General features: G+C 33.9%; 1 protein-coding gene across 5 annotated transcripts in view; it reads left to right on the forward strand.

Moving 5' to 3' along the window:
* The window catches only part of LOC140047426 (FK506-binding protein 15-like), an 85,283-nt gene that overhangs the window by 45,724 nt on the left and 23,938 nt on the right, over positions 1-15,621 (forward strand). For 4 of the 5 annotated variants that reach the window (XM_072092454.1, XM_072092450.1, XM_072092452.1 and 1 more), the window contains exons 8-14: positions 522-590; positions 1,175-1,318; positions 6,173-6,285; positions 6,715-6,760; positions 7,654-7,764; positions 14,286-14,433; positions 15,362-15,480. In XM_072092454.1, the coding sequence (XP_071948555.1) occupies positions 522-590; positions 1,175-1,318; positions 6,173-6,285; positions 6,715-6,760; positions 7,654-7,764; positions 14,286-14,433; positions 15,362-15,480 (750 nt within the window). The remainder of the gene's footprint in view (positions 1-521; positions 591-1,174; positions 1,319-6,172; positions 6,286-6,714; positions 6,761-7,653; positions 7,765-14,285; positions 14,434-15,361; positions 15,481-15,621) is intronic. The other variant, XM_072092451.1, reaches the window with a different exon arrangement.

The raw sequence follows: 15,621 nt of genomic DNA on the forward strand, positions 1-15,621 counted from the left end.
AAGACATAAGAGGTGTACACGGTCTGTCCAGTTCCTGTCTGTCGAGAAATTTTATAAATTATATGAAATGGTCTTCGGTAATAAAATGACCATGACAAAAATTAAACACTTCCGAAACCTGTTTCTTGTAGCAGAATCATTGACATACAAATATAAAATATTTGTTAAGACACCTGAATTGGTTTAAAATACTGTATATCAAAAAACATAAACGCCCTCTATCTATATTATATACAATAGAATCCCTGATTATGCACATTCAGGAGCAAATAAAGTATACCCTGAATAAAAGTTGTCCATATATTTTAAAATGGCCCTCATTCGTTTCATGGGATCGCTTAAAAGGGACATTTCTCTTTCCTTATAAAGAAGGCATTATACTGTATATAAATCATATGCAATGCTGTTTAATGTTTACAAGGTAACCAAAGTATATGCATAAAAAAATGTATTGTAATTTAAAGTATCACGCATTAATATAAATATTTTATCATTGATACAGTATATTCATTTATTTACAGGCATTTGATAGCAATATGTCTATGGAGAAGGCTTTCAGATTCAAGATCGGAAAAGGAAAGGTCATTAAGGTATGGTTACAGAAGAAAACTATATATATATATTTTTTTTTTCATACACATCTCACAGAAACTCGGCAATTATGGGATGGGGAAACTATTTTATAATTTATTGTGCTTATAAACAAAGTCTTGTTTAAGGAAGTGGAGTTGTAGGTTAAAACCCTGGCACTAGGTGGAGTTGTAGGTTAAAACCCTGGCACTAGGTCAGAATTGAAGACTGCACCTACAGTTCCACTACATATTTTAAGAGGGAGAGAGTTTGTACGTATACAAATTAGTTGTACTTCATGGATCCATCAAAATGACCAGTAATTTTACTGGAAAACTTTTAAACTAGATTTGAAAACTGCCACAGGATGGGGGAATGTTTAGCCTTCTTTGGAGTACTAGCTCTTCTTTATATACCACTCTAGTTCCTACTGGTAGAACATTTAAAGACCAATTTCTCTTGTCAAATTATTGACAGTCTATAAAACATTTCATGCTTCATAAATTCTGAACGTCAAATGAATGGTGTATTGATAGACAACTCATGTTTTGATGTATTGATCATTTTTCAGAAATCTGAATTTATTCTTATCTCATTTTAATAGGGTTGGGATCAAGGTGTAATTGGTATGAAGAAAGGAGGTAAAAGGTTACTACTAGTACCCCCCAGCATGGCCTATGGAACCAGAGGTATGGGGTCAAGGATACCGCCAAATGCGACACTCGTATTTGATATAGAAATACGAAAGGTACAGTACATTATTTTACAGTTTTATTGCGTGCAATATTTATTCCAACATTGATCGTCATTCTTTTAAATCGGTGTTATGATCAATTATTTTGTGAAGGAAAAGTAAAATCATTTTGAGATATATTTTTTAGCTTCCATTTCGAAAGTTGTGTTATAGACTCCAAAACAAGCCAGTTTCTTAGTTCTTTCCTTTGACAAAACTAAGCTTACAGATTTTCTTCATCTCACTAGGTGAGATTAATTTCTCTCTAGTATTTCGTCAAGCACTTCTTTGTTAACAAATTCAGCACTCTACTATAGTGTCCAATAATAAGTTTAATATATAATATGAAACACACTCCGAAAAAAATGAGACAAGCCTATTTATATTTAAAACTGTATGTGTTCATTATTTGTTCATCTTCTGAAATAAAGGGCTGTACCTCTCCTAGGAATTTGTTGCATTTGGCTGATGGTGTGTCATTGCCCATTAAATGGCTTCCGTGTGTATTATCTTAGAAATTAAACTCTGTGTACATCAATATCCTGTTACATAGGAATACAATTGTACAGTATTACTGATTTGCAAACAGTAGGTCCTGGTCTTGGTCAATAATTGGCTGACTTAGCCTGCTATAGTATTTATTATCATCTCATTTGCATACATGTGTTAGATCCAGGTCATCACGAAAAGAAGAAGTTTAATTGGCTACATGCACTAGGGTTTATCATCACCTCATGGACCTAATCGTCATTCAAAGCTTCTAATATGACTTCTAAAATTCCTGTTCTCTATCATATAACAGTTTTTTCAGTGCCAAATCTTGCATATTTCTTAATGTCATTGCACACTGAAAGTATCAGATTTCATACGGATATGAATATTGATGTTTTGACCCACATCCTCCGCCTACGTTGTTTACAAATTTGACCCATCTAAAATAGAAACTGATGACAAATTTGATTACATAACCAATTAGGTCACGGTTAAAAATTCTTTAATAAATTATTTAATTATTGAACAGTACATAATAATAGTAACAAAACTAGTAAACGAAAAACAAGTGAGTGAAACATTCAGCAGGGAGAACAAACAAAAAGAATTTTAACACAACAACCAAAACCAAAATACTGTAAACCCTCTTTTCCAAACCAGAAAAACCAATTTATTTTTTTTCCAGCCTCAAAAGTGGAACCAATTTGTTTTTTACCTAACCAGAAAATATGGAATCAATTTATTTTGATAGATTAGAGAATTTAAACCAGCTTACGGCTCAGTATTCAACATACCTAAATTTGAATTGTTGACACGTAACACATGTCCTCATCAGAAGAATCTTATGTTGTTATGAGGATTGGTGACATTTCTCTTTGAATTAATTTTTCCATAACTAGAAAAAAGTGGAAAGTCGAACCAATTTGTTTTTTTCCTAACTACAAAAGTCGAACCAATTTGCTTTTTTCCTAACTATAAAAGTGGAACCAATTAATAAGAATAATGATAAAAGGAAATCTTATATAGCGCCGGTTTCCATCACAAATTAGTTGCTCATGGCGCATTGAAACAACAATGCAATGAATGAAATCATGTAGTAAAAAAGTCAGATCCGAGCAGATGATAAAGGTCTTAAGCTTTGATTTAAAGGAATTCAATAAATTTACAGATCTAACATGTTTGGGAAGTTGGTTCCAAAAAAATGGAGTTTCAAAGGTAAACGATTGATTACCTCATGATTATGTATCTTTGGCATATCTCATTAATTTATTAATTATTTACACTGTGGGTTGACTTCTGTCGCAGTTAATCGTAACTTAATTTAACCTGGTTGGCCTTTAGAGGTAATCAGATTGGATCTCTCTTTCCGTTGTCTCCTTTCATGGTCAGGCCTCTGTGATGTTCCACAGCTATTGACATTCCCTGGGGAGGGGAAGCATCTGTCATGTTTTAACCTTCCACCATTCAATTTGAATAGAAATTTAACATAATTTGTTACGTTTAATGCCATTAGCATGCTAATTGATATTGTGTAGAGAAAACTTGTACTTTATTGTGATGTTGTATATTTCTATGTGTAAAATATGAATAACTGTTAATACAGTTCTTGATATGACCAATTGATTGACATAGGCCAGTTGATATGACCAATTGTTTGATATAAATATATGTGACGATGTAAACATATGACAACTTGTAAACAAAGATGTGTGCCATTTTTACTCTTAGTGAATGGGAATTAAGTAGTCATATTTAGAAATGCACAATAAACACTCTATTGTTCATTAATTTCCCTACTCTGACGTAAATTATACTTGATGCAAGTACACTAACAATTCTCACATGGGACTTGAACCTATGACCTTCATCACTAGCCTGGCATTCATACCTCTAGACCACTGAACTTGTGCTGATGACTAGGGTTGGATTCGAACCCGTGGAAGCACCACGTATGGCACCACGTATGGCACCAATAGGATGAAAACTTGATATTTAAAAGAATAAGGGATAGTATCCCAGTGTTCTTATTATGTTAGGTTCTGTTGGTGACTTATTACGTGGTAATGTGGTGTTTCAGTTTATTACATTAGAACTCCTTTTTGGACATCCCTATTCAGAGGACACCCCTATTCAGAGGACATCCCTATTCAGAGGACACCCCTATTCAGAGGACACCCCTATTCAGAGGACACCCCTATTCAGAGGACACCCCTATTCAGAGGACACCCCTATGCAGAGGACACCCCTATGCAGAGGACACCCCTATGCAGAGGACACCCCTATGCAGAGGACACCCCTATGCAGAGGACACCCCTATGCAGAGGACACCCCTATTAAGGGGGCACTTACTCTTGAAATGAACGAAAGAAAAAGACAATATATGTTTTAACATTAGAGCAAACCCCTATAAAGGAGACACCCCTAAAGGAGACACCCCTATTAAGAAGCCCAAAAGATGCCCCCTTGTTGTACCTTTGTTTATCTTTCTATTGGCTATTGAATACCCAAAGCTCTTTACTAATAGAATAGTAGCATCATTATTATAATTACTTTTGGGACTTCTGCCAATATACGTTGCATATAATCTTGGCTAGGTTTTATCTTGTCAACTGCCATTATTAAGATTGTTACACATTGTAAGACCTAAAATCGGCTTCAGTTATTAGATGATAATAACCATATCATACAGTCCACACTAAAGCAGAAATTATTTTCCATCTGAAAACTTTACTGAAATTACTTTGTTTTATATACCTATATCAAGTCACAATATGTGCTGGCGTTCATCGTGTCAGGGTTAGTTTTCATGATAGCAACCTCCTTGCAAGTTTGAGGAAACTAGATGCAAATCACTTTTTTTCTATAAATCGTTTCTTTAATTAATGTGTTGGCAGACTATTGGATTATACATCTTGTTCTTGCTGTTTACTTTTGGATTCCTAAAAGGCTTCTAATGATCCGTATATTTGCTTTATGGTTTACAGGAAATTACAAAAAGGTAAATTATATATTACGTCACTTAAGTCTGCTGTGCTCTGGTGGACAATAATTGAATTGAATTGGGATGATAGTTATAGTACTAATATTTTGTTTGTTCTTTTTGTATTTTTGGTTTCTGTTGGACCTTCTGCTTTTGAATTTCGTGTTCAGTGGTAAAATGTAAGTTAGGGTGGTCGACATCTTGTTTTGTTATTCTCTATGTTCTAATACCCAGCATACTATAGTAACACTATTGCTAGTTCTACTTGCTAGTTCATTCACAAGGTTAAAGGTTATTTACACAGACAAGCGGTAACAGTAAGTGGAAAACGTGTAGCTTGTCCCACGTATAATATGTATCTATCCTCTGTGCTTTGTGTAACTGGTCATAAGGAATAACATAGATTCTAAATTTTTATTACCGTTACAGCTCGTAAATTGACCTTTTACAGAGAGGATATTTTTTTACTATAAGATGTGACAAAAGCCTACACCACTAAACCCAACAAATATACTTGAAGCTCTCTTTCATTGCCATTTCCAGTTCTTCTGAAATTACCTACAGTGTGCTGCACCTGATGAAAGAATGAATCTTGATAACTCATCTCATTGGATATACTTCCTCATCTTTCTTCTATTCTATTAAAACCATTTTAACTGACCAATATGTTGAATATTTTATTTAAGATTTTAAATTGTTTATTCTGTTATTTTCTGTTGTATGTCATTTTTATTCTTGGAATATGTTTAATTGTGTGCCTCTTCCTGTATGACTCATACTTGATATTAATTAATAATTATCTTATCAAAATATTCATAAAATGAACCTTTCCATTGTTTAACCTCATTCTTCTATTGCTATTTTGTTTAGGGTGGTTAATTTCAATAGTTCCTTTCTTCAATTAATTTTTCAAGTTATTGTAATCTTGACATCTTGTTATTGATAACTTGATAACTTGCTTGGTCCATACTGTAAAATTACCTGTACAAATTAAGGTTTTTCTTTGTGGTTGTACTAGTTTTAGACACCCTTATTTAAGTGACACCCCTATTAAAAGAAAACAAACAAGGAGCACTATGTTTTAACATTATGGTCAAGCCCTATTCAGGGGACACATTAAGGGAACATTTTGTCCCCTTAATAGAAGTTCTATATATAATATGACAAAAATATACTAAATAAACTATCTTCTTTTGAGGTACAGACTGGTTTTATAAAATATCAAGAAGGTGTCAAATCATGTTTATGACTTTTTACCTTAGCATAATCTGCAAAAAGTTATATGGCACAGTTCCAAAGATAAGCATAAACTTATGACCAGTTTGATATTTAATATAATTATATGTTTTTCCTATTTGATATTAACATTTAGTAAATCTTTCTATCTTTTCTTGCAGATAAAATTTGGAAGGGAACGAGATGATACAGGTTCAGTATCGTCTGCGTCCGAGAGTGTTGATCCACCTATGAGGGCGCTACCTGATGAACCGATTGGTATAGGCATTCCAAAGTAAGTACCTCATTTGGATATAATCCCATCTTACCACTAAAGTTATTCAGTGGGCTTAACCAAAGATTATCAGCAATAAATTTTCAGTACTGTATTTATAACTTGTCTGTGATACTGTGTAACACACAGGATGCAATTATTGTGATGTTCTTGTATACTATATGCCTGAAAACTCTATTTACCAGAGTACTCTATTAAAAAACTTAAAGTAGAGGATCATTTTCTGGTGTGATTATCTGGTAGGCACTACACAGTTGGCTGCCATGGCTGCGTAAATTGCCTATTAATCATTTTCTGGTGTGATTATCTGGTAAGCACTACACTGTTGGCTGCCATGGCTGCGTAAATTTCCTATTAATCTGAATTTCCTTAGTTTCCAGTTAAGCTTGAGGAATCGAATAAATACCTTTACCTTTTACATTTTTTTAGTAATGACGACATAAAGATATCAAACTCCAGTGATCATCTATCAAGCGTAAGTTATTTTTTTAATGATTCCAGAATCCAAATATGATTATATCGATATACCTATACATGGATGTAATTGTGCTGAATTCACGATGAGCGGGACACCAATTTTTTTTTTGTTGCTTTGGGTTTTGAAATCAAATAAAATAAAACACTGCACCCTAGAAACTTCTAGTTCCCTGGAAGTACTATTATTATTTCTCTTACACACACACCTTTTTGAAAGTTAACTTTCTTGAAACTCAAATATTGATAACCAAATCATCTCTCAACATAAAAATTGCCTTAGTACCCAAATTCTGTACTACTATTAGAAATGTATTCTAATCAGAATTGTAAGAAGACTTTTTTGCCCAGTGCAACAGCAAATTATATATAAAAACAAATCTACCTCTGGACGGTATCAACACCAATTTCAGTACGATACAATAACCTTGTGATGATGTATTGTATGGACTTTATTTTCAAAGAAACTGCAGTTTTTTAAGAACTTCTTTTTAATTATCTACATTAAAACATTACTTTAACAAAATAATGATTTTATATACATTAAATCTAGCAAGCTGATTTGAGTCACTCTTCGATGTTTTTTAAAGTTTCCTGTTTGAATTAGTATTCACGATAATCATTGCCAAGAATGCTTCATTAAAATTTGTGTCTTATCTGATGCGTATGATGATGGACCATCACTGATAGTGGCTCCATTGCCATGTCGTAGCCACGCTATATCTGCATTGTACTTACGACTGAACTGTAGCCATAATATTGCTACGCACTGTACCCATAAAAAAAAGCCATTTAATTTAGAGCTGAGAAAAAAACATGAAACGAGTGAAGAAGAGTTTTGTTTGCGTTGGAAAACCGTGGGTTAGTAAGCCATATTTTAATTTTTCAAAACAGAGCCCTGGACCAAATAAGGCCAAGCTGATCTCAAGAATGGCGAAGATGGGTCAACCTATGTTACCCTTATCATCTACTCCTGGTCAGGATAGCACAGATTCTGATGTAGAGGTACGTACATGCATACTTATTTTTGCATTGTTAATTAGTCATTGCAATATGTTTTCCAGAATTAGTCTTCTTTGATGCAGGTATAGATCTGTCCCAAATAGACCTTGTGTATGTATTCCAGAATTAGTCTTCTTTGATGCAGGTATAGATCTGTCCCTTAGTCTTCTTTGATGCAGGTATAGATCTGTCCCTTAGTCTTCTTTGATGCAGGTATAGATCTGTCCCTTAGTCTTCTTTGATGCAGGTATAGATCTGTCCCTTAGTCTTCTTTGATGCAGGTATAGATCTGTCCCTTAGTCTTCTTTGATGCAGGTATAGATCTGTCCCTTAGTCTTCTTTGATGCAGGTATAGATCTGTCCCTTAGTCTTCTTTGATGCAGGTATAGATCTGTCCCTTAGTCTTCTTTGATGCAGGTATAGATCTGTCCCTTAGTCTTCTTTGATGCAGGTATAGATCTGTCCCTTAGTCTTCTTTGATGCAGGTATAGATCTGTCCCTTAGTCTTCTTTGATGCAGGTATAGATCTGTCCCTTAGTCTTCTTTGATGCAGGTATAGATCTGTCCCTTAGTCTTCTTTGATGCAGGTATAGATCTGTCCCTTAGTCTTCTTTGATGCAGGTATAGATCTGTCCCTTAGTCTTCTTTGATGCAGGTATAGATCTGTCCCTTAGTCTTCTTTGATGCAGGTATAGATCTGTCCCTTAGTCTTCTTTGATGCAGGTATAGATCTGTCCCTTAGTCTTCTTTGATGTAGGTATAGATCTGTCCCTTAGTCTTCTTTGATGCAGGTATAGATCTGTCCCTTAGTCTTCTTTGATGCAGGTATAGATCTGTCCCTTAGTCTTCTTTGATGCAGGTATAGATCTGTCCCTTAGTCTTCTTTGATGCAGGTATAGATCTGTCCCTTAGTCTTCTTTGATGCAGGTATAGATCTGTCCCTTAGTCTTCTTTGATGCAGGTATAGATCTGTCCCTTAGTCTTCTTTGATGCAGGTATAGATCTGTCCCTTAGTCTTCTTTGATGCAGGTATAGATCTGTCCCTTAGTCTTCTTTGATGCAGGTATAGATCTGTCCCTTAGTCTTCTTTGATGCAGGTATAGATCTGTCCCTTAGTCTTCTTTGATGCAGGTATAGATCTGTCCCTTAGTCTTCTTTGATGCAGGTATAGATCTGTCCCTTAGTCTTCTTTGATGTAGGTATAGATCTGTCCCTTAGTCTTCTTTGATGCAGTGTATAGATCTGTCCCAAATAGACCTTGTGTATGTATTCCAGCAGACCCCTTTGATTTGTTTTAGTAGACACCTGTTTGTTGCTGTATGTTCAAGTAGACCTGTGTGTGTTTCCCAGTAGACCGCTGTATGTTCCAATAGCCCCTGTATGTTCTAATAGACAACTGCGTGTTCTAGTAGATGCCAAGTATATTCAAGTTGACCACTGTATGTTCCAGTTGACCACGGTATGTTTCAGTTGACCACTGTATGTTCCAGTTGACCACTGTATTATGTTCCAATTGACCACTGTACTATGTTCCAGTTAACCTCTACAATTTCCAGTTGACCACTGTACTATGTTCCAGTTGACCCCTGTTTGTTTCACTGTATGTTAAAAAGGTAAGGGTAAAGGTATTTATTATTGTCCTCAAGCTTAACTTGAAACTGAGGAAATTCAAATTATGCTCTCTACAGACCCACGCCAGCCAGCAGTGCAGCATCTACCAGATCGGCACACCAGGAGTGTCTTAGTATTCAGATATTTTGTTACAATTCCAATAGTTTTAGTTTTTCCATTTTGTTTGTAGAAGTTACTTTACTGCACAATTATCAACATTATTACAATCGGTTTCTTCATATCAGATTGTTCATATAATACAATAAGGCTTTAAATCTATTTAATGTATATATTTTGAAGGTAATAGTTTCATTTGTGCTATATGTGATCGTTACAAATTAAGTTGTAAATGTTAAGACGCTGCTGCTACAAGTTGAAGGTTAACTCCTGTACTGTCAAACGCGAGGTAACTTCATTGGAACTATTCCAATATAGAAATATATTTCTTTTTTAATCGACGTAATACATTAAATAATTTTATAAATTCAATTAAATAAAGATTAAATTGACATCTATACATATCCCCTTTCTCCTCTGTATAATTTACACGGGGGTTTTTATCGTTATTTCTCTGTTGATCGGATGTTAGAAATAAGCTTATATAAATTGGGTTTTACAGTTTATTGCATATAAATGTTTTACTTTGTGTTCTCTACCTGCTGTATGAGTAGTATTATTATATTCTTGATCGCTATGGATTATTCCATTCAGAGACACTACTTGGATAGTTGTATAAAATTGTTCCAGAATGAATTTTGTTCTAACAATTACTCAAAATGAAAAGTATTGCATAAAGAAATTTCACATGGCTTTGGCGTAGGGGAAAACATACATACATATATAATGTAATACATACATATTTGTAAATAAATGAGACTGCACCCCCTGACCCACCCCAGGTAAGGTTGATTTGAAGCACATTCACCAATGTTCTGGATATGCCACCAACTAGTGTCATAGGTCACATGATAAGCTTCCTGTGGACATGGTTTCCATGCCAACCCATAGTCTAATGCTTTCTGTATTCTTGTTTGATCGTTTCTGGAAAATGTGTCCCAATTAATTATACTTTAAAATACCATTGGGCACTATTAGGTCTAAACAGAAGTTTAGTTTCAGTTTGTTTGTGCTTATCTTAAACATTTTGGACATACAGTTGCCATATTATATTTTACATACAGTATAATTATATTGAAATATAACAGTTAGTAGATTTTATCAATTTTGCTAGCATGTAACTCTTTCACTAACTATTTATCTGTATGGGAAGTACTTAATTTGACTCGTAACAGTTCAAGGGAGAATCTGAGAGGTCTTCATTCATTTATAGGGCTTTCAACAAAGGTTTTAGTTATAGAATCCCTGATGAAGGAGTAATGTTTTCTTGGAATTTGTCAAAAGATTCCATTTGTAATTTAATTAACCTATGAGGGAAAGTCAACCCCCTTTTTTAATATGTAATTGAATTAGTTTTTTAAATTGCTTATAGAAGGGTTTAATATGTGAATTTTAGATAAAATCTTGTAAAAGAATGTAATACTAAGGCACTTGCTTTAATATATACTAGTAATTGATAAACATTAATAAATAGGATAGGACATTGTAAATTTTACATTCTATTCTATGGCTCTCTCTACACTGTCAAACTTTAGGTGACAAAAAAATGTGATGTGCATATATGGACATGATGATGTCAATATGACTACCATATTTGGGCATATCACTACCATATTTGGGCACATATATATAATCAACATTTAATAATGTAGTGAGAAATTAGTTGATTTGAGGTCTCTTCCATTTGAAGCTGCTTTCCATTCTTTCCTTTGTAAAAACAAAAAATCCATTTCACATGCATAGTGTCTGCAGTCATATTAGTGTCACTTTGTGGAGTCACTGACAAATTATAGCAAAACCACACCCCATGTTTTTATATTGCTTTATGATAAAAAGAAGCAATAAATAAATAATTTATATTTAAAACGAGGACACAATTGGCCTTTATCCAATGCCACATATAATAGTTGTATTTTGTATAAAAATATGTTGGATTTTTTTTACTATTTTGTTGTAATGTTTTAATTTTCTGTTTGTTTAATGTGAAGCGAGTGCAAAGTCTGTTTAGGTTTTAGCCTATTCTCAATCCTGGTTATTATTCATTGGTGATCAAATAAATTCCGTCTCTCATCTAATCCTCTTCGGGCCTTTCAGTTTTTGCAAGTATCTATCTAAATTTGTGACTTTGCGACATAATTTGGAAATGATGGTTGCCAGCATGGTATGGATCATTCATGATCAATGTTGCCTTTTTGAGTAAACGTTCAGTGTACAAAGTACCAATAGAATGTTAGGGTATGCCTATGATTTATTTATTTATCTTTATCTTCATTGGAACAGCCGAGGTGACACCAAGCTATATGCAATATCGTGGAACAGCCGAGGGGACACCATGCTATATGCAATATCTTGGAACAGCCGAGGTGACACCAAGCTATATGCAATATCTTGGAACAGCCGAGGTGACACCAAGCTATATGCAATATCTTGGAACAGCCGAGGGGACACCATGCTATATGCAATATCTTGGAACAGCCGAGGTGACACCAAGCTATATGCAATATCTTGGAACAGCCGAGGTGACACCAAGCTATATGCAATATCTTGGAACAGCCGAGGTGACACCATGCTATATGCAATATCTTGGAACAGCCGAGGTGACACCAAGCTATATGCAATATCTTGGAACAGCCGAGGTGACACCAAGCTATATGCAATATCTTGGAACAGCCGAGGTGACACCAAGCTATATGCAATATCTTGGAACAGCCGAGGTGACACCATGCTATATGCAATATCTTGGAACAGCCGAGGGGACACCATGCTATATGCAATATCTTGGAATAGATAGAATAGATCTTTTCAGTGAGAAACAGCGACAGAAATATTGATCAATTCCCAATAATTCTTTTTTGATAATTTATAAATATTAATTTTCAGTAACCTGTTGCATTTACTTTTCAATCATAAAATTACTAATTTCATGTCGGCATATAAATTTAACATTCAATTTACATGTTGTAAGTAATATATTTTACATAATAGAAATATTAGGAAGTCTAAGCACCCATTAACAGAAATTCATTTAAATCTATTATAAACATCTGTCCAAATTTAGTGACTTTCCATATTGAGTTTTCACCAAAATGGATTTTCAACTCAAACTTTGTTGTAGATATTACATATCCCCTGAGATTGAAACACTAAATTTAGCTATAATGTACAAATTGTCAAAATAAGCAAGTTTTTTATTATAAATTTATTAAAAGCTTAATATAATCAATTATATTTCGTCTGTAAACATTTAAACAAATCAATTAATTTTATGTTTTTGCTTCTAATGAGATAATATACAATTTTTATTTGTAAATTTGATGTAAATTATTGTAAATAAGAGTGATGTATTTATATAATATGAATATTAAGTTATTAAAGTCCATTAATTACCATTTTATTATCTTCTACTGTGCAAACTTTAAAATATTTTTTATTTATTACCTCTCATGGGACAATTAATAATTATTTAATAAATAAAGTAAAGTTATATACTAAAGAATAGTCTTGTTTAAGAAACTTACATTTATCATTGTGTGCAACATTTGGGTAACATTAATGTTTCTCGCATCTCATGGGAACACATATTATATATATATATATATATATTTAATTTTGACATGTCTAGATAATTTTAAATGCAATCAGAATTATTTACTAGTCTTATCTGTAAACTAAACACATTTTTAAATTGATTAATGTATGTCCAATGACATGCGAGAATTGATTAATGTGTGTCCAGTGACATGCGAGTGAAAGTTAAATATAGACTTGAGGAACTATCACATCAAAATTGAATTGTCATGGCAAGATTTAATTAAAACTGGAGACGTTATTTAGAAACACATGTACTTTTCAGTCTGAGGGGTATACACACCATTTTATTACCGTAGTATAGTGGTTGGCGTGGACAGCACTGGTGCAAGGAGGTACACATGTATATTCCTGCCTGAGGGCTATTCAGACTCTTAGTACTGTAGTTACTGCCTGGCCTAGGACAGCACTGGTGCAAGGAGGTACACATGTATATTCCTGCCTGAGGGCTATTCAGACTCTTAGTACCGTAGTTACTGCCTGGCCTAGGACAGCACTGGTGCAAGGAGGTACACATGTATATTCCTGCCTGAGGGCTATTCAGACTCTTAGTACCGTAGTTACTGCCTGGCCTAGGACAGCACTGGTGCAAGGAGGTACACATGTCGTTGTTGTCGTCGTCTTCTGATAACTTGAAGGATCTTTCAAAGCATGTGACATTGTTTGCGTTTAAAGAATTTTATTCTAGAGGTCTTTTGTTTACATTCCCAAATTTGGTAAAGTATACCTAGATTTTTTTGTTATGTTTAAATTAATAGTTCTCTTTTGAACTTTAATTTATACGATTTTATCGATTTGATATTGGTCCATTGGAAACTAGTGATACTGTTGCAAGTCATCAAATATAAATTTGCCTTTTTATTCCTAGATTTTTTATTTATTATGATAGCTAGCTTAAGACATATGTTTAGATTTTAACTATTTCATTGTGATTGATTTAAATTTTGTATGAAGAAATGTATATATTGTATTTATAATTGTACACTGCTTTAAATTTCCATTTTGGTGAACCACTTGACAGTGATTCATTTCACTTTTTGGTTAACAAGTCTTTTGTTTTGTATTTGTTCTTTTCTGATGAAATAAATGAAATTAATTTTGGAATTTCTTTTAGATGCTGACGCCTGAACATAGACCTACAGACGTACAAGAAAACAAAGAAAATAGGAAGGAAAATGTTAGTAACTGTATTTTATTTTTTGTTCTAGGAGCATTCTCCTACTGAGATGACTGGACACACAGCACACATAGTAAATAAAAGGCCAGTCAGAGCTCCAAAGCCTGTCCCGAGGAATGGACATGTACCTGACCCTAGCCAGCTCAGTCATGGTCAACAGAACAATAATATGAGCCATGGTAAGTCTCGGACTGTGTCTGGCTTTTTTCGGTACTGGTCACAAATAGGCTAATCCAAACTCTTAGTTTCGGAGAATAGATACAGTAATTTGGTTTGTCTTAAAACACATGCAAGTATGCATGAATTTTATTTTTATATTTTTTGTGAATGGGTTTAAATAACTCATTAATTCAGATTCATTTCTACCACATTTTTTCAAATGCGCTGATATAACTGGATAATATTTAGTTTTTCCTTAGTCATTTGCGACCTTTAACCTCTGAGTCAGAAATGTCTTTATTTGTAGATATGTCTTACTCTTAAATTAGGGTAATACAGAGTTTGCAGAATGTGAGATAAACCCTTAGTAGTTGTTGCACCTTAATTGAAAGGAAATATGTAGGGGGATTGATTGCATTTCAATATTAAGTTGTCGATTTAGAAACCTGAGATTTTTTCGCAAAATAATTTGTAATGCTGTCGGCCATTTTGTCGAAAACTATGGGAACTATATCAGAATTAGAAGAAGAATTGAATTATGAAAATAACTGGTTTCATGATGGTAAGTCCATGAAGAGTTAAACTGGCATTATGTGATATCTGATGCTTTGTTGGAATTTAAATGATATTTTTAAATTTCTAAAGCACAAGGGATTTCTCATAGCTGTTGTGGAAATCTGTACCAGTTGTGTACGTGTACTACAGTATATGTGCAACGTCACTGTAGGAGTTAAAATGTAGTGTTTCCTTTGTTTAATTCTCCACTTTCCTACAAATAACTTGCTTAAAACTAAAGTAGTAAAGCAAATTCCATTTGATATATTTATAAACTTAATAAACATATATTTTGTTTGTTATATTCTAACGAATAAAAAGATTTATTATGCAAAATACAACCACAGCCAACCAGTAAAGCAACATCCTTAAATGTTATCTTTCTTTCTTTAGCAGTTCATCCTCACCAGCAACAAATTGCTATTTACCAATCAAGGCCTCAGCTACAACAGCAGCAGCAGCAACAACAGCCACAGCCTCAAGCGCAGCCACCACCCTATGGTTACATGCAGGTACCTGCCGTAGTTCCTGACTTACCAGACCCTGGAGTTGATGTAATATCTGGACGGTTATTGAATCATAACCATGCAGGCTTAAATCACTTCAACTCATTCAAAAGCTTTTAATTCTTGCAATGACTAGGATGCACAGTG

The sequence above is a fragment of the Antedon mediterranea genome, chromosome 4 (assembly GCF_964355755.1).
Source record: "Antedon mediterranea chromosome 4, ecAntMedi1.1, whole genome shotgun sequence".
Lineage (NCBI taxonomy): Eukaryota > Metazoa > Echinodermata > Crinoidea > Comatulida > Antedonidae > Antedon > Antedon mediterranea.